General features: G+C 39.8%; 1 protein-coding gene across 3 annotated transcripts in view; it reads right to left on the reverse strand.

The window, feature by feature from the left end:
- Positions 1-2256: 2256 nt before the first annotated feature.
- Positions 2257-24914, reverse strand: part of CUNH1orf53 (chromosome unknown C1orf53 homolog) — a 107722-nt gene continuing 85064 nt past the window's right edge. The window contains exons 3-5 of one of the 3 annotated variants that reach the window (XM_019430557.2): positions 6993-7405; positions 4004-4105; positions 2257-2498 (exon numbers count right to left, since the gene is read on the reverse strand). In XM_019430557.2, coding sequence (XP_019286102.1) covers positions 2427-2498; positions 4004-4105; positions 6993-7256 — 438 coding nt within the window. In that variant the 5' untranslated portion in view covers positions 7257-7405 and the 3' untranslated portion in view covers positions 2257-2426. Of the gene's footprint in view, positions 2499-4003; positions 4106-6992; positions 7406-24914 lie in introns of those variants that run through there. The other 2 variants (XR_008424602.1, XR_008424604.1) reach the window with 2 other exon arrangements.

Consider the following 24914-nt stretch of genomic DNA (forward strand, 5'->3'; position numbering starts at 1 on the left):
AAGGGGGGGGGGGCATTCTCTTCCTTGCCCTGCAAAATCAAATGGGCTAGCCAGACTTCTGAAGAGAGCGAAGTATGCATTGCAATTCACCTGCAGTGAAAACTACCAGGACAGGGCCCTAGAGAAAGGAGGTCCCCCTGCTTCAGGGAATTTATGCCCATCCTCCACCAAGGTAAACCCCACAAGAAGATTCCCCAGTTCCCCGGGTTCCAGCGGGTCTTTCTATGTTGGAAACAATCTAGAAATTAATTCCCCTTGACTTATAGTGACTTATGATAGGAGTCTCCAGAAACCATGAAAGTGGAGCAGTGCCAGGGTTGACTTAAACTGGGAAGTTTCTATTTCTCGGCATCCACATGTGTTTGTATACACACACCCAATAAGAAACCTGAATTTTTACTTTACAATGTGTGAATACAATATAGCTTGGAGCTCTTGCAGTGAGGCCCATTTATGTGGCCATATTGTGTTTAATGTGGGAGCAGCGCCCGCCGCCACCCCTGACGTGTGGTTCACAAGCATCTCCTCAGAACCACAGCAGAGAACTTCAGACCTTGGCTACCCGGCCCCAGATGCTGGAGAGAGTAAGAGCGCCCCCCATCCCCCAACGGCTACTCCTTCCTGGTTGCCCACAAGCTTGAAGTTCTGCCAGAAAGAGTCCCCCATGACAATCATCCCTGAGGGACATCGGAGTCCTTTTTCTTGGGCCAGTTTCCTACGGTAGGAAGAACACGGGGAGGAGGAAAGAGCTGCCTCTAGGAAGGAGACATCCCATAAGTTATTTCCGTCTGTCAAGGGGCTTTCTCAAAACACTGCCTTACACGGTGCTTTTCAAAATGAACTTCCTTTCCTCTTTCTCTTGTTTCTTCAGAAAGATGACCTTTTCAGGCTCCATTTCTTTCTCTTCTCCCTCTGGGGACTGCTGAAGAAAGCACCATCCAGCTCCCACCCAGAAGGTGGACTTGGTAATCTTCAAATCTAGTGGAAAACATTGAGCTATCCGGTTGCTTCTTGACCTGAGAATAGAAAGGAAATTGGCTCCCAGGAGTCCATAAACCTGTCCGGAAAGCCTGACTGCCTCCACAATCGTAATGCTTACCTCCTTCTCCTATTCCCCTCCTCAAAATGATTTCTATAGAGAGGACAACACCAGGCCACAGAGACTGACTTTTTACATCCCAAGAGGCTGCCAACACCTCACAAGGCCCACGGGCAGGGTTACTTAGGGCACCACAGTGGGGGCAATAGCAAAACTGGGGCACTAAAATGCCAACGTTTTGGGAAAACAGCTTAATATTTGACGTAAAAATAACAGCATAAATCACAATCAAGGGGGGAAACCAGAACTTTACTGGGCTTCCTTTTCACTTATTTTACAGTTTGGAATGTCTTTTACTTTGACTCGAAGATGTGAGAAGGCACCAGAATCTCTTGGTTGCTCCAGATCTCTAAAACTCGTATTCAGGCCATAGGCAGAGCCTAAGAAAGACCCCTGAGATGCCCGAGAGCCTTTTGGATTCTGTTGGGAGAAGAGGCTGAGGGCCAGCTCTGGGCAGAACCAGTCTTCCAATGCACAGCAGCCTCATTTTACTGAACAGCTTCCACTGGCAAGGAAAGGGCTTTCTGGGACCATTGTCCTCAGAGGGAAGCAGGGAAGAGAGTGTAGAAACAATAGTTCCTGCAAGCTCCTAACCCAGGTTGGGTCCTGATACCCCAAGCTGTCACTGCAGTGAATGGAATGGGCATAGAGCTAATACAATGTCCTAAGACAGATTTGCCTGGGAAGTGCCATGAGACATGGAGGAGGGAACTGTGGGGGGAGAGAAGAAAGAATGGTCTAATCAGAGGCATCTTAAGCAGCCCTGACCCTCAAGTCAGAATGATTTAGAGTTTTTATTGAGAGAACAGATGGAAGATGAGAGCATTTCCTGATGCAGAATGGTACTTCTTGGGCACTCATATGCTGCACAATATAGCATTATATCAATCTTCTTATAGCTCGAGATATAAATAAAATGAAGACGGTATTCAAACCCTTCTATTTGCCAGCAACCTCCCTTGGGTTGCTAACACTGAGGAGAAAACAGTAGGAGAACGGAGGCTATAAGAAAAATCGAGAGCTACTAAGGTGACCCGATTGCTACTATTTATTTAATGGAACAGTCATTATTTTCTTTCTTCAACATATGTGTCTGATAATGAAGCAAAAAGAAAGGAAAATAACTATCAATGTGCCACTTCAGAAACACACAAACATTTGCTAGCTTTTTCATTTTATTGATGTTCTTTTAATATATGTATTTATGATTAAACTAGTGCTCAAAGACTAACAGCACAGATAGCAATTCCGGATTAGAGTTGTTGTTTTTTTTTTTTTTTTTCTAAATACAGGCTCAATAAGATGGAGAACAGAGAAGAAATTGTTGTCAAACATAAAAATATGAATTGAATTTCTTCCTTTTCAATGGATCCTTAACATTGACTTGACCATATGGACACTGCAGAAGAAATAAAACAAACTATTACTGAATTATTTAACAAGCTTCTTGAAAAAGTGTAACACTTCTCATAGTGAAAAAAAGAGGCTGCTAATAATGTTATATAGATCATTTGATCTATTGGGTCCTGCCGACTAAGAGGAGAATAATGGCAACCTCTGGCAAATGGTCCTAATTAGGGTCCAAGAATCACTTCCTAAAGGCATCCTTCCAACTTTAAGAATTTTACTGTCAAAAACTCACTCTTAGAAAATTCTCAGGTCCTCAATTTATGCAAGGCTCTTATGCATTTGATTAGAAACAGCTAATGGCACAGGTAGAAACACACATAAATGGGAAGACTTAATTTTTCATTACTGGCTATAGTTAATACATGCATTTAATGTTTATTCCTTCATTGTAAAGTTGGTCAGTTAAAGGAAATAATACCTCCTTACCCCAAAACATACAGTCAAAATGGTCTGTAAATAGAGGTTGTTACCTGTTTATAATCTTAATGCTATAACAATTTACCTTACTAATGTGCTTTTTAAAAATTTTTAAAAATATTTCTTTGAAAGAGAGAGAGAGACAGAGACAGAGAGAGTGACAGTGGGGGAGCAGGCAGAGAGAAAGGGAGACAGAATCCGAAGCAGACTCCAGGCTCTGAGCTGTCCGCACAGTGCCCCAAGCGGGGCTCGAACTCACAAACTGAGATCATGGGCTCGAACTCACAAACTGTGAGATCATGACCTGAGCAGAAGTTGGACGCTTAACTGACTGAGCCACCCAGGTGCCCCAATTACTAATATGCTTTTTAAAAGTTATGGTGACACACACAATCCCATTTATTTTTTTGCTCAACATAAGGAAGGATTAGTTAGTTCACCTTAATCAGTGAGCACAGAGATATATTCACTGAAATATACGTCTTAGGAGATACACAACACTAAGTTTGGGAGAGCTATCTTCATGGTTATGAAAATAGAGTAGAAAACAGCCACGGAAAGAATGGGAGAGGGAGAGAAGGAAATGAAGAAGAATAAAAGAAAGAAAGGGAAGGAGGGAAGGAAGAAAGGAAACCACCCTCATTGAAAGGAAACCCACTTCACAATGCTGATCAGATTTCTATTTATTCAGCTAATAATGAAGACAAAAATGTTGTCTGGGATCTAGTTTGTAATATTCTGGATTTCTTTTCCTGCCCTCCTTGCCCTTGCCTAGTGAATATGACTTATTTGAAACCTCATGAAAAGTTTCCTTGTAATAACGAACTCCCATGAATCTCAAATCACAGCATCTCAAGGAACTGATGCTCACAATGAAAAGTTACAAAATTCCATTAACTTTAAAGGTCCTATGTCGGTCCTAAGGATTTCCTTGTCCTTGGCTAAAGCTGCTTGTGAAAAGTGCCCTCCAGGTCTATTAGGCTTTTTTCACTTGACTTGTTTTTCAAATACTAGGTATTTACGAAGTTACAGAAGCACCGAAAACCTGCTGGTGTAATGCGAGAATTTGCTACTCACGTGTCTGCAGGCAGACCCGCAGCATTTGCCTCTCTGCAAGTGGGCAAGCCGTGTAAGCACCAGATAGCCAGTGGCTGGATCCGTGTAGTTTAGCTGGCCAGCCTGAAGAATAATGCAATGAAACAATTCATTAATCTCAATATTCACCATATCTCCTCACCATAATTTCTACTCATAAAATACTGCAAGATTTTCTTTAAACAATATTAAACTTCTTCCCAGCAATTCTGGTGGCACTTGCAATTAAAGACTGAATGCATTCCAACATTACATACAATCCAACTTTATGTGACATAAGGAGAAAATATACAGTTTGAGAAAAATGAGAAGTTGATGGAAAAACAAGAACTCCTCTATACCCAATAACTATGTAGCCACTGCTCAGGTATTTTTCATTCAGTTTCTAGGTAACAAGTTTAATAACAGGTGATTTAGATGACTTTAAGAGCTTAAGAGGCTGAAAATGAACTTTCACTCAGAAGTTGCAGTTACAATTTTAGTACTTAAAATATGTGGATAATGATTTAAACTTACAGAAGAGGTGCTAATCAAAACCAACAGTCCTTACAGAAAAGTATTACCTTGCTATTATTGGACACTTTTCTTTACCTTCATGATGTGTTACTCCATTGCACATTTTATACTATTTTCTGTTTTTGGAGTGTTGTTAGTTCTGTTTTTAAGTGAAAAAGGTATTGTTTTAACATATTAACACGCACTGCTTTCACAAGGTTGATCAAAAGCAACTTTTACTACACCACTTCAGACGTCAAGGAAGCATACTCTACTGACATTTGAACTCAGTTTTTAAAAAGTGTCCCAAGTACATGGTATGAAGGCAAAGGACATAATGTGGCCTATCCTGTGAATTTGGGCCATGGAGATGATATTATTTATCCTTGAGATTTTGTAGAGGAACCTTCTCTTGGGCTGTTTATAATAACCCATTTAACCACAAAGTAACACTGCATCATTCATGTATAGAACCTTTTCATTAAACTATGTATGACACCTGAATGTCTTCTAACATACTTTTGTATGTGCCACAAGTTACTTCTTCTGAGTGTCTTCCTTAATGACTAGTTAATCTGGCTGAGAATTTAACCAACTGTGCTTCAAAGACAAGGCATAGAGCAAGAAGACTTAGGGTTCAAGTCTAAGTCTACTCTAAGGCATTCCAGCAAAGCCAGACCAGGACCAAAGAAACCAGCAAGCAAGTCTCAAGGCCAGTCTACAGGGCCTCTCAGATCTCTTGGGACCACAGAGGCAGATTACACGAAACCAGGAGCAGTAAACTACTTTAGAACGATCAATTGTCAAGACCTCACTTCTTTATGAAACCTGGGTTTGAAGACTTGGAAGAAAAGCCAAAAAACACCAGGAACTCTGTCAGCAGCCTTCTTTCCACTTCTCATAGTTTCTGGGAGTCTTCTGAGGGCAATCACCTAGCAACCCAGAAGCCTACCAGATTGCTCCTGCATTTGCGCCCACTCTCCTGATTTCCCTATTGATTGAGGAACTGTGAGCTTATTGGCTGCCCCCACAAACTTGATCTGTCCTCAGTAGATAAGCCTCAGGTAATGGTGGCAACAAGGATATGACAAGAATGCTGACAGTTTACAAGATGTTCCGTGATACAGATCAGCACAGGGAGAAAGAGACCCATCCGCCTTGAGGTGTGGGAAAAGGACCATGGGGGGGGGGGGGGGGGGGGTAGGGCTCTGATTTGTTGAAAAAGAAAAACAAACCTGTTATTGCATTTACTTCTGGTCTCCTTGACATTCACTTCACTTGTGTTCCTGACACTGATGAAACAAATGTGGATTTCCTAATTTTTCCTTTCCCAGGCTGACTGAACCTGTCTTTACATGCCACTGCTGTTTGCTCTAAAAAAGATGAAACTTTTGCTTATATTTACCATATTTATATGGTGATGTATGGCAACAAATTACATATGTTATTTTCAATACAGTGTAAACAAGAACACTCAAAAGCTGTCTGTCATTTCCTGATGAATCTTTATGCAGAAGTTTCAACACCTGAATGAGCCAAACAGTGGATTCCCAGGGCCTACTGTCAGCGGGGGGAGAAAAGTCAATTTTAGAAAATCTCCAAGGTTTTCTTCTCTACTTCTTTGGTACAAGCAACACCAGATATTAAGGACTGGTCACACACAGTGTGTGTGACCTACTTAATAGGTTACTTTTACATCGCGTTTGTATCTTCATGATAGAGTGCACGTGCTCTCTGAAGATAATAAAAACATAAATATGTTCCCTTTACACTTATGTGGTCTGAGGTGTTAGATACCGTGGGCGGAAATGGTAAATTGTGATATTGGTACTAATAAGGGATTGTCAAACCCCCAAACAGAGAAAAACATAGCTCAAGATTGTCTAGGAAGAATGTAAACGCCTGATTATAGTTTCTCTTACAATTGTGCTGTTAGGGTGCAGAGAAAAGACGAAAGGAGAGCAAAAATTAAATTAAAAATAAGTTTGGTTCACTTATGCATTACTAATATCATTGGATAGCGAAGTGTTTAACTGATGATGCAGATAAACACACAACTTATTTTTTCCTCTGACTTCTCAGCTCCTCTACCTCTTGCATCAATTCCTAACAACCCGCCCCCAACACACACACACACACACACACGCACACACACGCACACGCACGCGCGCGCACAAAAGCATGGTGGGTTCCAAAATGCGACCAGAGTTTAGCTCGGACGCTGGTCAGAAAGGACCCACACTTAGCACAGATATACATTAACTCGGTTCGGAATAGCAAACTGCACAGTTTTCAAGCGAAAAGGTCGGAGCAGGAAGCGCGCGTACTCGTCAGACGCCAGAGGCTGGACTGCGCGGGCTTCCAGGAACCTCTCCCGCTGCTCGGGGCGCGCAGGCGCACCGATCCCGGGCTCCCGCGGGGCCTGGGTGCGGCGGGGCGGGGTGCGGCGGGGTGGGGCGGGCAGGAGGGGCCTCACCGCGCACGCGGCGGCGTGCAGGTCTGCGATCCGCCTCTCGGCCGCCGTTAACTCTTCACTCTCCCGACTGCTCGCCGCTCCCTCTAGTCCGCCTTGCGAGCAGCGCCCGGAGCGTCCGCGGTCTTCTTTAGAAGCGGAGCAGAGGGTTAAGCAGAGGTGCCGTCGGAACCCTCCCCCGACCCAGAGAAGTTTCGGAGGCAGAGCTGCTTGCGGTTGCGTCCTGAGCGCGGCGCGTGCCCACGCCGGGATCTGTCTGGCCGCCATGGCCGCCGTCGGCCCGGAAAGGCGGGGCGCCCCGCGCTGGGGCCCGGCGGGACGGCCACGCGGGTCCGGGCTGCGCGCTGGGAGGCCGGCCTCGGGCCTCGGGCCCGCGCCGCGAGGACCCAGCTTTCGGCCTCCGCTGCTGGGTCCTGCTGCGGAAATAAAAATGGAGTTTTTAGGCGGCCGATGAAGTTCCAGCACGATGCGGGGACGGGGAAGAATGGGCCATTTCTAATCTTGGGGCCTAAATTCTAAGCGGACATTTTTTTCTCATGTCACATTAGACTTGAGATCATTCAGCATAATCGCCACACCTGTTAAGATGCAAGAAAGGGATCAAAATACCCTAGGTTTGTTTATGATCAGCTAGGGTCTGTTCAGAAAAGGCTGGGCATTTACAGGTAACATGCACTATGAATAAAGCTGGCCTCGCCTAAAAAGAGGACCAAAAGTGAAATCGCACACTGAATAAGAAAAGGCAGTATTTTCATGTTGTTAAATACTTGCAAAATCCAGACAAAATTCTATCCTTTCTGAAACGTAAAAGTTATCGAGATACCCCCACAAAATTGAATTTTGAGAACATTAGCACAAGCCCAGGAGGCAATTTCAGGTGTTAGAATTAAATTAACACCACTCCTACCCCTCTCCCTCCACCCCACCCCCTCAGCCTGCGTTTCTGCAAAGGAGGGTTGAAGAGTAGCCATTTTGTAAGTGTTCTTCAGTTTTCAAGAATTGAGGGCAGGAATCCATCCCCGAGGGCAAGATTGGATCGTTGAGTTGCACAGAAGTTTGACCAAGCCACCATAGGCCATCACTACTTTTTTTTTTTTTTTTTTTTGGTATCTGCATTTACCATGTCTGGAATTTACTTAGTAGGTGCTGATTGAACCGACCGTATTGGCCCATTAAAAATTTCATAGCGAATTAGTATTTTTGGCAACTCTGTTTCCTTTGTGTTGGAATCATCAATTAGTTATTAGTTTAAAACCAGGAAGGCTAAAGAGGGACCTAAAGAAAAAAGCAGTGCAAAGGTGGGACGAAACTTGAGAAGGGACTCCATCCACCACAAGTCAGGTGTGTTTGTGTGCTTTTTCCCTAACCAAATTCTGGAATAAGTAAATAAGTCTAGAAGTTCAGATTGATTGCGTTGTTTTTTTAAAATTGAGGATAAGGACCTATTAATAATTGGTCATGGCATTAATTCAAAGGGTGGGAACAACATTTTGCAGAGATGAAATAGTCTAGACCATGTTCAAATAGAAAATACATACTCTTACAACGGGGTTAAGTATTTTTACATGAAGCTTTTGTTCTGGTGGGTGGGGGGGGGGCGGGAAATCTTTGTGTTAATAAAATAGTTCTGTATTCTGATCATGATGGTCACACAAGTCTACACATGTGATAAGATATAGAACTCTATACACCTTGTTCCCATATAACATTCTTCGTTTTGGTATTGTACTATAAGTATGTAAGATGTAACCATTGGGGAAACCTGGGTAAAGGGAATCTATCTTTGCAACTTCTTGTGAAACCGTAATTATTTCCAAATCTAAGAACAATAGTTTTTTAAAAAAAGATGTAAAAATGGTTTCCAAATTACTTGTTAAGGTAGATCACTGAATTAGCCAGAACCTTTCTACATCTTCTCCATTCCCAGGTTTAAAAATCAGCCTTTTTGGTTAAGGCCCTTTGGGCGTTTAGGCTGAGAAAGCTGTTTTGTACTATTAACATGTTACTTGGGTGTGCATTCTTACAGATATTTATTTTTTAAATATAATAAGAGCTAGAAATCTGTGTGATTAAGAGTTTAATAAAGTAGATTATTACAAATAATTTCTAAACATTTGATAATTATCATTTAGACACTGAATAGATTATCTGCCTCCTTCAATTTTCATTTGATTTTCATACTTTAGAGTCAGTGTCATTTCACATCCAGTAAATTTCATTCATTATGTCTCTTGTTTCAAAAAGCCTCCTCAGGGCTTGACCCTTACCTTTTTTTAGCGTGTCTTCATTTCTTTTTCAATTCTCCACACTCACAGTGGACAAAACCGTATGAACGTGGGGGCACAGCGTCCTACCTTAGAATGGTAAAGTAAGTCCTCACTTTATTTGCAAAGCATTTACATCCAGATATGCTTTAGGAAGAGTTATTTTGTGTCACATATCTGCATGTAACATGAGATTGGATATATTTTATACTTCTTCCCATCATTTGAGATGCTTATGTTGATAATGAACATGATTGTTATTTTGGAGAGGAGGAGGAGAGGAGTTCAAAGAAATGCATTCCCCTAGGTTTCATCTATATTAATTTTTAAATAGATATGGTAGGCGTCTCTAGGTTTCAAGATACAGATCACACAACTTAATCTGGTTACAATAAAAGGAATTTGCTCATTTAACTATAAAGCATGACCTGATTCAGGGCTCAACAATATTATCAGGGCTCACTCTTTCCATCTTCAGCTATGCCTCTTCACTGTTAATTCCCTTTTGAGTCGGGTTCTTTTCTCATTGGTGAAAGATGGCTGCAAATGGCTCCCAGGGCTTCATCCTTTCTCACCCTTGTCCATTTAAAATGAGAATCTTGTTATGAAGCTTCTAGACAAGAAGAAGCCTTTTTGCCCCCCAAAGTCCTAACAGTATCTCTCTTCACCGCGTGTCCATTCCTGGACCAATCTTTACAAGTACATGTTATCCATCAGCCAACCAGGCCCTACCTCTGCAACCACCTATGTGCAACCCCATCTAAAGCCCTGGCTGCGAAGGGCCTGTGTTGATGCTGGGGGCACAGTTAACAAGTGTCCACTATAGTGTGATTTGCAAAGGCAAAACAAATTCTACCAGCCCACCCAGTTCTTCTAGGATTTCGTCTTTAATTGTGATTTAAAACATTCTGTCACGGTTCCTCTGGTTCTCCTCTAGATGTCCTTCTTTTGATCTCCCACAATTATCTACCTCATTTGAGCTTTCTATAGGATTCTTTTTTGCATTGTTTTCCCAACAGATCATAAGCAAGACAGTAATGTGTCATGTACATCTTCGTTTCTCCACAGCCCATCTTACAGTCCTGTGACACTTAGTGAATAATAAATAATGAATTTTTGGATGGATAAATGAGTCAGTGGTTCTTCATTCTCAAATACATATTCCTAACTACTGGGCAAAATTTCCATATGAAATTTTAAAATTAACATTCTATACACTATTTGGAAATATTTACATTATTGGTTGTAAATAAATACTTTAAAAACTAGATGGTAAAGATCCTAACTGAAATCTTATTAAATTGTATTTATTAAAGAAGATAGGGTCACTTTACTGACAAACAGGACACATGCATACATTATCAAATCATCTAAGCCCCTGAAATGCTGTCTCTAAATGATTTTACATGCTATCTTTTAATAAACTGCCCTATTAGTGTTTAATAAATTGCCCTATTAATAAATTGCCCTATATGTATGCCCTGTTAGTGGACGAATTAGTGCTGGAGTCACAGAGCTACCCACAGATTTCTTGTCCATATACTGCCTGTTTTGCACAGTTCTTTTTGGACACTGATTTATGTATTTGATGTTTTTCAAACAGCTGAATGGTGTGTTATGACATGTCATGTTCCACGTATAGTGCATTTTCACTATCAATTCTTATGATTGAGAGCAAATGTTACATGCCCCTAAGGTTGCCTATAGGGAATCTTTGTTTCATTTAATGGGACATCCAATAGCACACTTTGTTTCACAGAGCTGGTCTTAGAAAATTCTTTGGGGAATTATAAACACTTTTGTTTGCAAGCCCAGCGAATCTCTGCTGACTCCACCACGGATGCTGCCCCACCAATGCTGCATGCCCAGAGCACTACTGCACTTGGCTCTTACGTTCCTATTTTGTTTTTGTTTTCTTCGATGAGCTGTAGAAGGGCTATACAACATGAAGTAATCTAGCCATTTACCTCTTCTTTCATCCTCTCTGTCATTCTTTAATGAATAGTAGTCTACCCCAATTGCCAACTTAGTGTCAAGGATAACTTGATGGTTAAATCCAGTGTACGTAGACAGTACTTACCTGACTAAAACTGCATGCTGCTTTCACAGCAGTCCATCATCTCCCCTTCTTCAGTAGTCTTCAGCCCTTCTCACTACGAAATAACTTCCTGAGGGGGGCACCTGGGTGGCTCAGTTGGTGGAGCATCCGACTCTTGGTTTTGGCTCAGATCATCGTGATCTCACGATTCATGAGACTGAGCCCCATGTCGGTCTCCGTGTTGACAGCATGGAGCCTGCTTGGGATTCTCTCTCTCCCTCTCCCTGACCCTCCCCCACTCATTTCACACACACTGTCTCAAAATAAATAAATAAGCATTAAAAAAAAAAACCACTTCCCTGAGTTTATCCATGCTTATGTTTTTAATCTATTACATATTTGCTAATAGTCCAATCTCTGCTTCAGAATCAATGCTTATGAGAGCGACACCCCTATCTATCCATCCACCTGCTGGACACCAGCACTTAGAAAATACCCCAAACTCATCATATTCGAGATGAACTTAATCATCATTCCCTTTGAAATCATCCCTGTTTATTGTCTTTTTTTCCCCAAATGTTTATTTATTTTGAGAGAGAGAGAGAGAGAGAGCGAGCGCACGTGAGTGGGGGAAGGGCAGAGAGGAGAATCCCAAGCAGGCCCAGCGCTATCAATGCAGAGCCCAACATGGGGCTAGATCTCAGGAACCATGAGATCATGATGTGAGCCAAAATCAAAAGTTGGATGCTTAACTGACTGAGCCACCCAGGCACCCCTGTTGTCTATTTTAAAGGCACAGCCATCCAACAATTCGTCTAATTTAGAGATCTTGGAGTGATCCTTAACTCTTTCCACATCTTCCCATCCAATCACCCACAACCTACCTGTTTCAGGTTTGCTTATCTGCGTCTCAAACCGGTCCTCCTTTGCCTCAATCATTGTTCTAGTTCAGGTCATTATCATTTCTTTCCCCATGACTACAGCTAGAGCAGAATGGTTCATTGATGTAAATAATAAATAATGAGGGCATATTCTGTATCAGGGCCTTCTGCTGAATGCTGGAGACTTATTGTTCATATGTTGTGTGTGCTATTTATTCTGATAAAAAAAATGACCCTTATCTTTTTGGAGTGGTGAAGTTACACCTGTCCTTAAAGCCTCAGCCCATATGTTGTCCCCTCCAGCAAACTTTCCCTGACCATTCACTTTTCTGTTACCCCAGCTCCTCTGCAGGCTGGGCTGGGCACACCACCTCAATGCTCCCAGTGTATCCAAACCCTACACTGTACTTTCTTGTTGTGTAGTTTTATGTTTATGAGGGCTTTTTAATTGGCAGATTGTGAGACCTTTAAGGGTAAAGACTGTCTTATCTTTGTAATTATCTAGTAGCACAAGTACATAGGAAAGGCTAAAAAAGAAATGCTTGTTGAAATGTGTGGATGAATGAACAATGGGAGCAAAACCCCACATCTGAGTCACACAGCAAAGAAATGATACAAATGCCTTCCTGCTCATATTCACGGTTAAGAATCAGTATTGGGTTTTATCAACATATCAGTTGTTCTCAGGATATTGTTCTGAGACACAGTATACCAAGATAACAAGGTAACTATGATTTTATTTGGCAATCTACTTATTAAGTTCCCCCCAAACGGTCATTGAATTAATGGTAAGTGCAGTGTATGGGCTGCATTTCAAATGAAGTTAAGTTTATGTTGACAGTGAAGTCCAGCCTTGTTAACCCTGAACAATCATTCCAATTATAAACTACATGCACACAATCACTGTCACATAAAATATCAAGACTAATTACTTCTAGCCCTTTTGTTATGCAAGTATTAAAAATGAAACCTACTCTTAGGTATATTCAATATTAACAACGCAATCCCCACCAAGAATATTACTTTAAAAATCCAGCAAGAATTTAGTTCCATTTTTTACCTTATCACACACAAAAAATGGGTTAGTATCCTGCTTTTAAAATGATATGAGCAGCCACTGTTGTATAGGATTTCCCACATACCAACACAGTTGTAAAGAGATCTTGGTTAAGGCCATAAATACAACATACAAATCAGAGCATTGTTCTCTGCACTCTTGTTGCTGCCTGAGGGAGCAAAGCATGTCCACTGTTCCATGACTGGAATGAAAGGCACACTGAGTTTCAGGTCAAATATCCATGACATTGACGTGTATGACTAGTCTACTGAGTATGATGCATGTTAATATCTTCCCAGTGGTGGTGTGAGTGATATGCCTCAGTGATCAACACAGCACGCACGACCCCTTTAGTCTCTCTACAGGTGTAAAATTGATGCATCTTTGAAATCGTGTGGAATGTGAATCTTTCACGTGCAGTTAAACTGTAATATTGCTGTGTGAATTGTCATATTTGTGTAATTCTGTAAGGATGGCATCAACACCAGTTGCTCTATCTGATGATATTTTTTGATGGCACATTCCGGATGGCATTGTTGTGAGCTAAACCTGTTTGTACCACATCATGGGACCAGTAATAAAACAAAAATCAAAGCATCATGGCTGACTGAGCACAGTGACAGTGCTCTGGCCATACTGTGATTTTTTTTTGAAATGGTGGTACATTTGGAACACAACTGGGTAATTCATCCACCAGTCTAAATTCCATGATAGTAGTAACATATATATTCTGCCTGCCATTTTATTCTGCTAAGAACAACAGAATAAAACCTACTCTTATGTCTAATTCTGACCCATAATTCTGCGGATGAATAATCCTTGAATGGTAGCATGTGGAAATAGTGTTGTCTTTGAAGTCCTTGAGTTGAATCTTTATCTGTCTGCTTCCTAGTCCGGTGACATTGAGATTATTTGACTTCTCCAAGCCTGGGTTTCCTCCTCTGTAGAATGTGAAAATTATCTCAGAGCTGAATTACCGTAAACACTAAACGAGATAGTGTATATAGAACATCTGACATGGTGTCAGGCTCACGAGTTCACTATTGCTACCATTGAACAGGAAACTACTGTGTTTTCAGTCTTTCTGTATGTTAGCTCCTAGGTGCTCAGTAGTTCCGTTGCTATTTTACTATCCATCCTTTATGGCATGAGATTTAGCTTCCTTGAACAATTAATTACTTTTTACTTATAAATGATAAAAACTTGCTAGATGTTTGCATAACTAAACAGTTTTCAATTACTTAAAAGAAAAATCTACACCACACTAAAAATCTTCTGTACAGAAAAGGAAACAACAAAATGAAAAGGCAATCTACCGAATGGGAGAAAATATTTGCAAACCATATATTGATAAGGCATTAGTATCCAAAATATGTAAGAAACTCATATGACTCAATAGTAAAAAACCCAAAGACCCCATTATGAGATGGCAAAGGACCTAAATAGACATTTTTACAAATAAGACATAAAAATGGCCAACGGGTATATGAAAAGGTGCTCAACATCGCTAATCATCACAGAAATCACAATGAGATATTACCTCACACCTTTTAGGATGAATATTACCCAAAAACACAAAACAAAAAAGTAACAAGTGTTGGCGAGGGTGTGGAGGAAAGGGAACACTTGTACACTGTTAGTGGGAATGTAAATTGACACAGCCATTATAGAAAACAGTACTGAGGTTCCTCAAGTTCAATTAAAAATGGAACTAACATATGATCCACCAATCCCACTTCTTGGTATATATCCAAAGGAAATGAAATCACTATCGCGAAGATATGTCTGTGCTCCAATTTTCATTGCATGTTTATTTACCAAAGCCAACATATGGAAATAACCGCTATCAGTTATGTATGTGTTAGTCTGGTTGCCTCTTTTTAAAAACAACAGCTTTACAGAGATATTGAGGTATAACTGGTATACAATAAACTACACATATTTAATGGGCACAGTTTGATAAGATATACCCATTAAATCATCACAACAATCAAGATCATGAACATATTTATCATCTCATATTTTTCTTATGCCCTTTCATAATCCCTCCCTCCCAACCCTCCTTTTACCATATACTTGAAGAGCATGTGTATTCTGCTGTTAGGTGAAATGGTCTATAAATATCAATTAGGCCAAGCTATTAGTCAAGTCTTCTATGTCCTTGATAATTTTCTGCTTATTTATCAATTCTTAAGAGCATTTAAATATCTGACATTAAGTTTGGATTTGTCTATTCCTGCAATTTTGTCAGCTTTTGCTTTATGTGTCTTGAAGCTCTGTTATTAGATGCATAAATGTACAGGATTATTTCCTCTTGATGAATTGAGTCCATTATCATTATATTATGCCCTTCTTCATTTATGCTATTTTTCTTTGTTCTGAAATCTGTTTTGTCTGATACTAATATAACCATTCCAGCTTTCTTTTGATAAGTGTTGGTATGGTGCATCTTTTCTTATCCTTTTACTTTTAACTTACTTTTTTTTTTTTTTAAACTTAAAGTGTGTTTCTTATAGGCATCATATACTTGGGTCTTTTTTAAAATTCAATTTCACAGTCCCTGCCTTTTAATTGATATTTAGACCAGTAGTGGCCAATGGTGGCTCTCCAAAATATATGTCCATGTTCCAATCCCTGGAATCTCTAAATGTTACCTTTTTTGAGAGACAAAGAAGGTATTTTTCAAATGTAATTAAGCCAAGGATTTTAAGATGAGGAGATCATCCTGGATTATCAGGGGTTTGGGGTTTGAGAAGAGTCTAAATCGAATGATAAATGTCTTTATAACAGACATTCAGAAGAAAAGACTACGTCAAGGTGGAGGCAGAGATTGTGGTGATGCAGGGATTGACGTGATGCAGCCATAAACTCAGGAACAGTGGGACAGCCATGAGAGGATGGAAGAGGCAAGGACTGTATTTTCCCTTAGAGCCCCCAGAGGGAGTTCAGTCCTCCCGGATTTTGAACTTCTAGTCTTCCAAACTGAGAGAGAGCAAATTGTTGTTTTAAGCCTGATAAAATATTTTTGTGTCATTCAAGATCCAATAGTCCCATTTCTCCCTTCAAAAGTTTTGCATATATATACACAATGTGATCTCTCAATCTTTGTGACGCCTTGTTTGTAAAATTGATCTCAATAATTCTCCTCATCCACATATTCATATTCCCTCACGTGATTTTTGCATCTCCTCCCACTAAGGGGTGGGTTAATCTTTCCCACTTGAATTGGAACTTGGTTATACTACTGGCCAGTGTGACTTCAGCAAATGTGACACAAGCAGCTGCTTGAAAAGCACTTGTGCACTGAAGCTCCCCCTCTTTTAGTTGGAAGCATGAGATCATGATGCAAAAAAGCCCATGCTAGGCTTTTGCAGAGGTCTTGAGAAGAAAAATCGGAGCACCCTTGCTGACATCCAGCATCAATTGGCAGACATGTGAGTAAGGCCATCTTAGACAATCCAGCCCCAGGCAATCTGTCACATGAAGAGGGCCTCATGAGTGATTTCTAGAGAGGAGAGAAGGACTGCTCATCTGGACCTGCCCAAATTGCTGCCCGCAGAGTCATGACCAATTTAAATGGCTCTTGGTTTCAGACACTAAGTATTGAGGTAATTTGTATTACATCAATGGTTAACTGCAACACTCTCTTAAACTCCTTGTTCTAGTCAAAGGAGGCTAATTGCAATAACAGACAATACCAAGATCTAAGTGGATTTTACACAGTGAAAGTTTATTTCTTACATAAAACCCACTGAGGATGTTTCTGGTCAGTCAGCTCTCCTCATCAGCCCTCCTTCAAGCAGCGATCCAGGAATTATGTCTTCCTTAATCACTTGGTGTGCTATTATCTAACATATCATCTCTCAGTTCACTGAAAGGACCATCTCAGCCTGGAAGTGACTTCATTCACTAGCCATATTGCCTTACCAAGATGTAAAGATGTAAAGTAGATAGGAAACGTATCCTGACTCTGTATTTGCCATCTCTGATTTATCCACATAGCCCTTTGTTATTCATACTTTCTTAGGACATGAACAAGTGTGTGTCCCCTCTTCCCACACGGAACTGTAACCTTAAAAATAGAGTCCTATCTACTAGTTTTTCTTGCAGTACCCAATCTAAATCCTTGTATATGGTAGAGATGCCCTAGTAAAGATTTATAGTCTTATATAATTTTCAATGTACATTAAGAAACTCTATTTTATTTAATTCTCAGCAAAATTTAAGATAGTAAATATATAATTATCTCCATTTTTACAAATAACAGAGCTGATGATCAAGATTTGTAAGTAATTTGTCCAAAGTTACTACCTAGGAAATGGCAGAGCTGGAACTGAAATCGAATAACCTGAACTCTAAGTCTTTATCACACTACCAGACACATTTATTTAAGTAAACTAAATCTTTGCCTTTTTTCCCCTAATTCATCCTATACCCAATTCAGTCACTGAATTCTGTTCATTCTTCTCTCATAACATATTTCCTTTCCTTTGAATTCTTATTGCAATTTTACCTGGTTTAGGTCATTGTCACTGTATGCCTAAGTTACTGCAAAAGCCTCCTAAATTGTACCTACTGCCTCTAGTCTCCTCCTTCTCTAATTAATTCTTAATGCTGTTGTCAAAATAACAGTACTCAACACACCATTTCAATAGTCATTTTCTGGTTCAAAAAGCCTCAATGTCACAACTCTACATGTAGGAAAAAATATGGACTCATTAGCTAGGCATTTATGGTACTCCCATACTTTGACCCCTGAAATACCTTTCTAGTCTTATGTCTTGTTACACTGTAGGTCACTCTGTCCTAGTCAGACTAATCTACCCAATCTCCCCTAAATTATCCATGTTGTAGGCATGTTATTTTGTCTCCACATCAGTTATTTCTTCCCTATGCCCCCAATTTTTTTTCACTGTCCATTCCTCCCCCATGGGTCCCTGAGAATAATTCTGACTAGTCTAAGTCAATCTTGGAAATCCCATTCTTCCTGCAGTTATTGATTTATGCAAATTCCTGGCCAATGAGACATGGGGGAATTTCCGCAGAGAGGCTTCTGGGAATGGTTTTCTTACTCTTATAAGACAAAAAGCACTTTGGTTTCCAGGTATATGGCATGGAAGATATGCTTAAAAACACCCCTACAAAAAGTTTAATTGCAAACATTTTTAAAATGTATTTTTATATTTAAATGTACAATGTATTGTACATATGTATAATTGTACATATTGTACAATGTAACATGTATTTTGTATTTAAAATGTATTTCTGTATTTAAATACAGTTAAACCTGAAAAAGTAGGGGAAAAGTCCAGGCAGCAAAACCCCAAAACTGAACTTAACATTAAAGTGGTAATTAATCTCTAACACTATTGTTGCCCTGGAGAACTTTGTTAGTCTTGGTAACTATGATGCTTGAGTTTTAGTGGATGAGTGAAGTCAGGAGATATGGCCTTGGCCTGCGCCAAATGAGTAGTTTCAGCCAAGATCCTGTTATACAGCTTAGGTATTCGAAAAGCTACACTCTTAGTCAGGGCCAGGACTGGGGTGAAGTCAGTAAGGCACTTAATTCACCCTATTCACAGCCCTGCCCTTAGTGAATGGGTAGACTGTAAAACAAATCTACCTCCCAGGAGTTAGAGTAGGAAGGGAACTTGTCTGTCTCTGCCTGGACGCCCCTAAAAATTTGTAAAGAGAGGTCTACCCACCCATGAGTTAGAGACGAAAAGTTTCATTTCCTACTGTATTAACCTGCTAGAGTTGCAATAACAAAATTCCCCAGATTAGATTGCTTAACCAGCAGAAATTTATTTTCTCACAGTCTGGAAGCTAGAAATCCAAGACTAAGATATCTTTAGGTGTGGTTTTTTCTGAGGCCTCTCTCCTTGGTTTGCAAATCACTGTTTTTTCCCTTTGTCTTCACATGGTCTTCCTTTGTGCATATGCATCCCTGGTGTCTTTTCCTTTTCTTATAAGGACACTAGTTCTATTGGATTAGGGCCCCACCATTACGACCTCACTTAAACCTAATACTTCTTTAAAGGCCCTAACTACAAATAAATCATATTGGGGGTTAGGATTCGACATATGAATTTGGGAGAAGTACACAATTCAGTTCATTATACCTACTTGGTCCATTAAAATCCAGGTCAAGATAAGAACAAGAATTTGTCCTGGGGTGCCTGGGTGGCTCAGTCAGTTAAGCAGCAACTTTATTTTGGCTCAGCTCATGATCTCATAGTTCATGAGTTCGAGCCCCTATTTGGGCTCTGTGTTGACAGCATGGAGCCTGCTTGGGATTCTCTCTCTCCCTCTCTCTCTGCTTGCGCTCACACATTCTCTCTCTCTCAAAATAAATAAATAAACTTAAAAAAAAAAAAAAGAATTTGTCCTAAGTTAGTAGAACCCCTGGCTGCCTGATAAAGCAAAATGAGAGAATAAATTCTCTCTACAGAGATAAAACTTCAATCCTGGCCCCATAAGATTTCTACAGAGAAAGTCCTGCTGATAGGATTCCACAACACACAATTACAAAGGACATGAGGAATCAAGGTATCATGAACCAACAGCAAACACAAATAACAAACAGTATACTTTAACAACCAAAACAAATAATTAAATTATCAGTTATAGAATATGAAATAATGGTCTAAAATGTTTAAAGAAATAAACATTGGAATTGCAAACATGAGACAGAAACAACATAAAAGATTTTAAAAGCCAGATATATTGTAATGACAACGAATTGGAAATTCACAAATGAAAAACAGAATAATTAACGTTAAAAACTCAGTAGGGGGGAAGGTGCGAGATGGTAGCATAGGAAGATCCTAAACTCATGTCCTCCCATGGACACACCAAATCTACAACTACAGAGGCACCTGGCTGACTTGTTGGTAGAGCATACAACTTGTGATCATGGTGTTGTGAGTTCAAGCCCCACTTTAGGGGTAGAGATTACTTAAAAATAAAACCTTTAAAAATTAAAATAAAATCTTAACAAAAAAATCTACAGCTACATATTGATGATATCCCTCTGGGGAAAAAAATCTGAAAACAGAATGAACTGTTTTTCATAACAAAAGATAAAAGGACTACACTGACATGGGTAGGAGAGACAGAGACATTGTCTCACACAAAACCACCCACGTGCACCAACACACAATTGAGAAACCTTATCAGACCGGTGCTCCTCCTGCAGGAGCAAGGGGTTGTGCCCTACATTAGGCATCCTGGCCCCTGGGATCTACACCAGAATGATGAATTCCCAGAATGTCTGGCTTAGAGAACCAATGGTGCTGACATGGGGGGGGGGGGGGCCCAAAGTGATGTAAAAAAACTGAGATTCTCTTCTGGGATAGCTTTAGTATAGTCTCACCAGCTCTCAGACCCAGAGGAAAAATAGCAATTTGAAAAGTACTATGTGAGGGAGATTCATTTGCTGATCTGGGGGCATCGGTGGGAGGGGTGTGGTACAGTAGAGATGTTCCCAGGAGACAGAGGAACTGGAAGATGCTATTGTACTTTCCCCATAATCTGCTAGCCCAGACAGACAAACTCGGGGGAAGCACCATCCCATTACCTTGCTGGGATGAGTGGGGAGTAGGGAGAAGTCTTGGTACCTGCTGAGACCACAGAGCACAAGAGATTGCAATGGTCTCCAGCTACCTGGCTATGTTGGAGAAGCATAAGCATTGGAAGCATTTTCCTGCTTCCTAGCTAAAATCTGTGAGTATAGGCAGTTGAGACACTCTCCTGCCCCATGGCTGGGGCTGGTGAGCAGGAGTGGTAGCAACATTCTCCCTCTCACAGCCTAAAGCTGGTGTGCATGCTCTAGCAAGGCACTATCCCACTGACTTGCTAAAGCCAGTGGATGTAGGCAGTCAAGCCATTTTCCCACTGTTTATCTGAAGCCATTAAGTGTCCCCTGCTTCCTACACACTCCAGCTGCCTTGCTGAAGACAGTGGGCACATGTAATCCACATAGGGGATACCCCTTGATCACTTGGCCCTGGTGGCCAAAAGGGCTGGCATTCCAGAGCTTCATGGGGCTCCAAACACCAGAAAGAGCTTTTGCAGGCTGCCACTCCCAGGGCACAACAAATACAGCAGACTGAAACACAACCCTAGTCTTTCTGTGGACAGAGCCTATTCACTTAGCCTGAAGCTTCAGCCTGAGGGACAGGCTTCAGTTTCCTACACATTAGGAGACTAATGAGGTGCTCCCAGGGAATGTAAGCAGGGAGACATCGTCCTTGTGTTCCCCCTTGACATTGCTACAGCTTGACAAGACTTCCCAGAAAGGAGCTTATACACTTGTCTGGAGCCCAAATTTTTGCAACTATCATCCAGGGGACACCTGCATATCTCCTGGTCTGGAGGCCAGTAGCAAATACAATTGCAGCTTGATAGTCCATATATATTTGCATACTTTAAAAGCTGTTGCCTGAGTGTCTGGCTTCTAATCAGCCTGAAGTCGAATGCTAAATGAGACCCCTGCATCACTTACAGGTCTTGGTACAACCTCAACAATGGGGACATATCAATAATAAATCAGGCAGTTTAAACAATCACAAGGATTCCAGAGACAACCAGAGCTAGGGCAAGGTTAAATCAGAAGGGTCATCACCTACACAATACCACTCTTTCAAGACAGAGAGATAGCTGGTTTGCTTAATACATAGAAACAAATACAGAGAATCAAGCAAAATGAGGAAACAGAGAAAAATGTTCCAAATGAAAGAACAAGATAAAACTTTAGAAAAAAAAACTTTGATGATATGGAGATAAATAACCTATATGATAAAAAATTCAAAGTAGTGGTCATAAAGATGCTCACTGAACTCAAAAAAAAAAAAAAGAATGGATGAATTCAGTGAAAAATTTAAAAAAGAGAAATAAAACATAAGAAAGTACCAAACACAAGCAATAGAGCTAAAGAACACAATAACTGAACTAAAAAGTACACTAGAGGGGTTCAATAGCAGACTGGATGAAACAGAAGAATGGGTCAATGAACTGGAACATAAATCAATAAAACTCACCCAGACACAGCAGCAAAAAGAAAAAAGAATTAAAAATAATAAAGATAACTTAAGGGACCTCTAGGACAGTATCAAGCATTACATTTGCATTACAGGGCTCCAAGAAGAGAAAAGAGAGAGAAGCAGAAATTATTTGAAGAAATAATGTCTAAAACATTTCCTAGTCTACCAAAGAAAACAGTTATTGAGGTTCAGGAATCCCGAAGACTTCCATATAAGATGAACCCAAAGAGAATCACACCAAGACACATAATAGTTAAACTGTCAAAAGTTAAAAAGTAAAGAGAGAATCTTAAAAGCAGCAGGAGAAAAACAAATCGTTACATGCAAGGGAAATACCATAAGGCTTTCAGCAGATTTCTCAGCAGAAACTTTATAACACAGAAGAAAGTGGCATGACATACTCAAAGTAATGAAAGGAAAAAAAAAAAAAAAAACACCTTCCAATCAAGGATCCTGTAGCTGACAAGATTATCATTCAGTTTTAAAGCAGAGATAAAGAGTTTTCCAGACAAGCAAAGGCTAAAGGAGTTTATCACTACTACACTAACTTACAGTAAGAAATATTAGTGACTTCTTTAAGCAAAAATACCTAGCACTAATTAAAAACAAGAAAACATGAAAAGAAAATTCTCAACTGGAAAAGGTAAATATATAGTGAAGGTAGTGGATTAAGTTACTAAAAAGGTTGAAAGACAAAAGGAATACTATTACCTATAACTACAATAATTAGTTAAGGGATACATAACATTTTAAAAAAAGTGACATCAAAACATGAAACATGATGTGAGGAGTGAAAATATAGGTTTTTAGAATGTATCCAAATTTAAGTTGGTGTCAAATAAAAATAGACTATTATACACACAGGTTGAGATATTTGAACTTCATGGTAACCATGAGCAAAATTTTAAAGTAAGCACACAAGAAGAAAATGAGAAAGGAATCTAAACATAACACACACACACACACACACACACACACACACACATCATCATCATCATCATCATCATCATCAACATCATCAACATCAAACCATAGGGGAAGAGAGAAAGAGAAGAAAAGGAACAGACAGAAACTATAAAAATAGCCAGAAAACTTTTAACAGAATGTCAACAACACATATCTATCAATAATTACTTAAAGTGCAAATGGACTGAATTCTTCAACCAAAAGACTGTGGCTGAATGAATAAAAAAAGAAAGACATATATATACTGCCTATAAAAAACTCCCTTCAGAAGGACCCACACAGACTGAAAGTGAAGGGATGGAAACAGATATTCCATGCAGATGGAAACAAAAAGAAACCTGGTGTAGCTGTATTTATATCAGAGAAAAAAAAATAAACTTTAAAACAAAGACTCATATTAGACAAAGAGGGGCACTACATAATGATAAAGGGGTCAATTCAGCAAGAAGATATAACATTTACTAATATATATGCACCCAACATAGGACGACAAAATACATAAAGCAAAAATTAGTAGACCCAAAGGAAGAAATTGATAGCAATAGATAACAGTAGGGAACTTTAACACCCCATATACATAACCCAGACAGAAAATCAATAAGGAAACATCATCCTTTAATTACAAATTAGGCCAAATAGACTTAATAGATACATGTAGAACATTCCATCCAAAAGTAGTAGAATACACATTCTTCTAAAAGGCACATGGGGGCGCCTGGGTGGCTCAGTCGGTTAAGCGTCCGACTTCGGCTCAGGTCATGATCTCGCGGTTCGTGAGTTCAAGCCCCGCGTCGGGCTCTGTGCTGACAGCTCAGAGCCTGGAGCCTGTTTCAGATTCTGTGTCTCCCTCTCTCTCTCTGACCCTCCCCCGTTCATGCTCTGTCTCTCTCTGTCTCAAAAATAAATAAATGTTAAAAAAATTAAAAAAATATATCTTAAAAAAAAAAAGGCACATGGAATATTCTCCAGGATAAATCACATGCTAGGTCACCAAAAAAAAAAAAAAAAGTCTCAACAGATTTAAGAAGATTGAAATTATATCAGGCATCTTTTATAAATACAATGGTATGAAACTAGGAATCAATTACAAGAAAAAAACTGGAAAAACTACAAATACGTGATAAACAAAAATGCTACTGAACAACTATTGAGTCATAGAAGAAATCAAAGGGTAAATAAATAAACAAATATCTAGGGACACATGAAAACAGAAATACAACATACAAAAATCTGTGGTATGCAGCAAAAGTGGCTCTAAGTGGGAAGTTCATCGCAATACAGGCCTATCTCAAAGAAACAAGAGAAATATCAAATAAACAATTTAACATTACCCCTAAAGGAACTAGAAAAAGAAGCCCAAAGTTAGCAGAAGGAAGAAAATAATGAATATTAGAGCAGAAATAAATGAAGCAGTGGAAAAGATCAATGAAACTAAGAGAAACAAACTGACAAGCCTTTAGCTGGACTCACAGGGGAAAAAAACCGGGGGTTCAAATTAAAAAATCAGAAATCAAAGAGAAGCTACAACTGATACCACATAAATACAAAAGATCATAAGAGACTACTATGAACAATCATACACCAACAAACTGAGCAAAAGAAATGGATAAATTCCTAGAAATTTACAATCTTCCAAGACTGAATTATGTAGAAATAGAAAACCTGAAAAGATCTA

This window comes from Panthera pardus, unplaced genomic scaffold (assembly GCF_024362965.1).
Source record: "Panthera pardus isolate Hobbes unplaced genomic scaffold, ASM2436296v1 HiC_scaffold_21, whole genome shotgun sequence".
NCBI classification, from domain to species: Eukaryota; Metazoa; Chordata; class Mammalia; order Carnivora; family Felidae; genus Panthera; species Panthera pardus.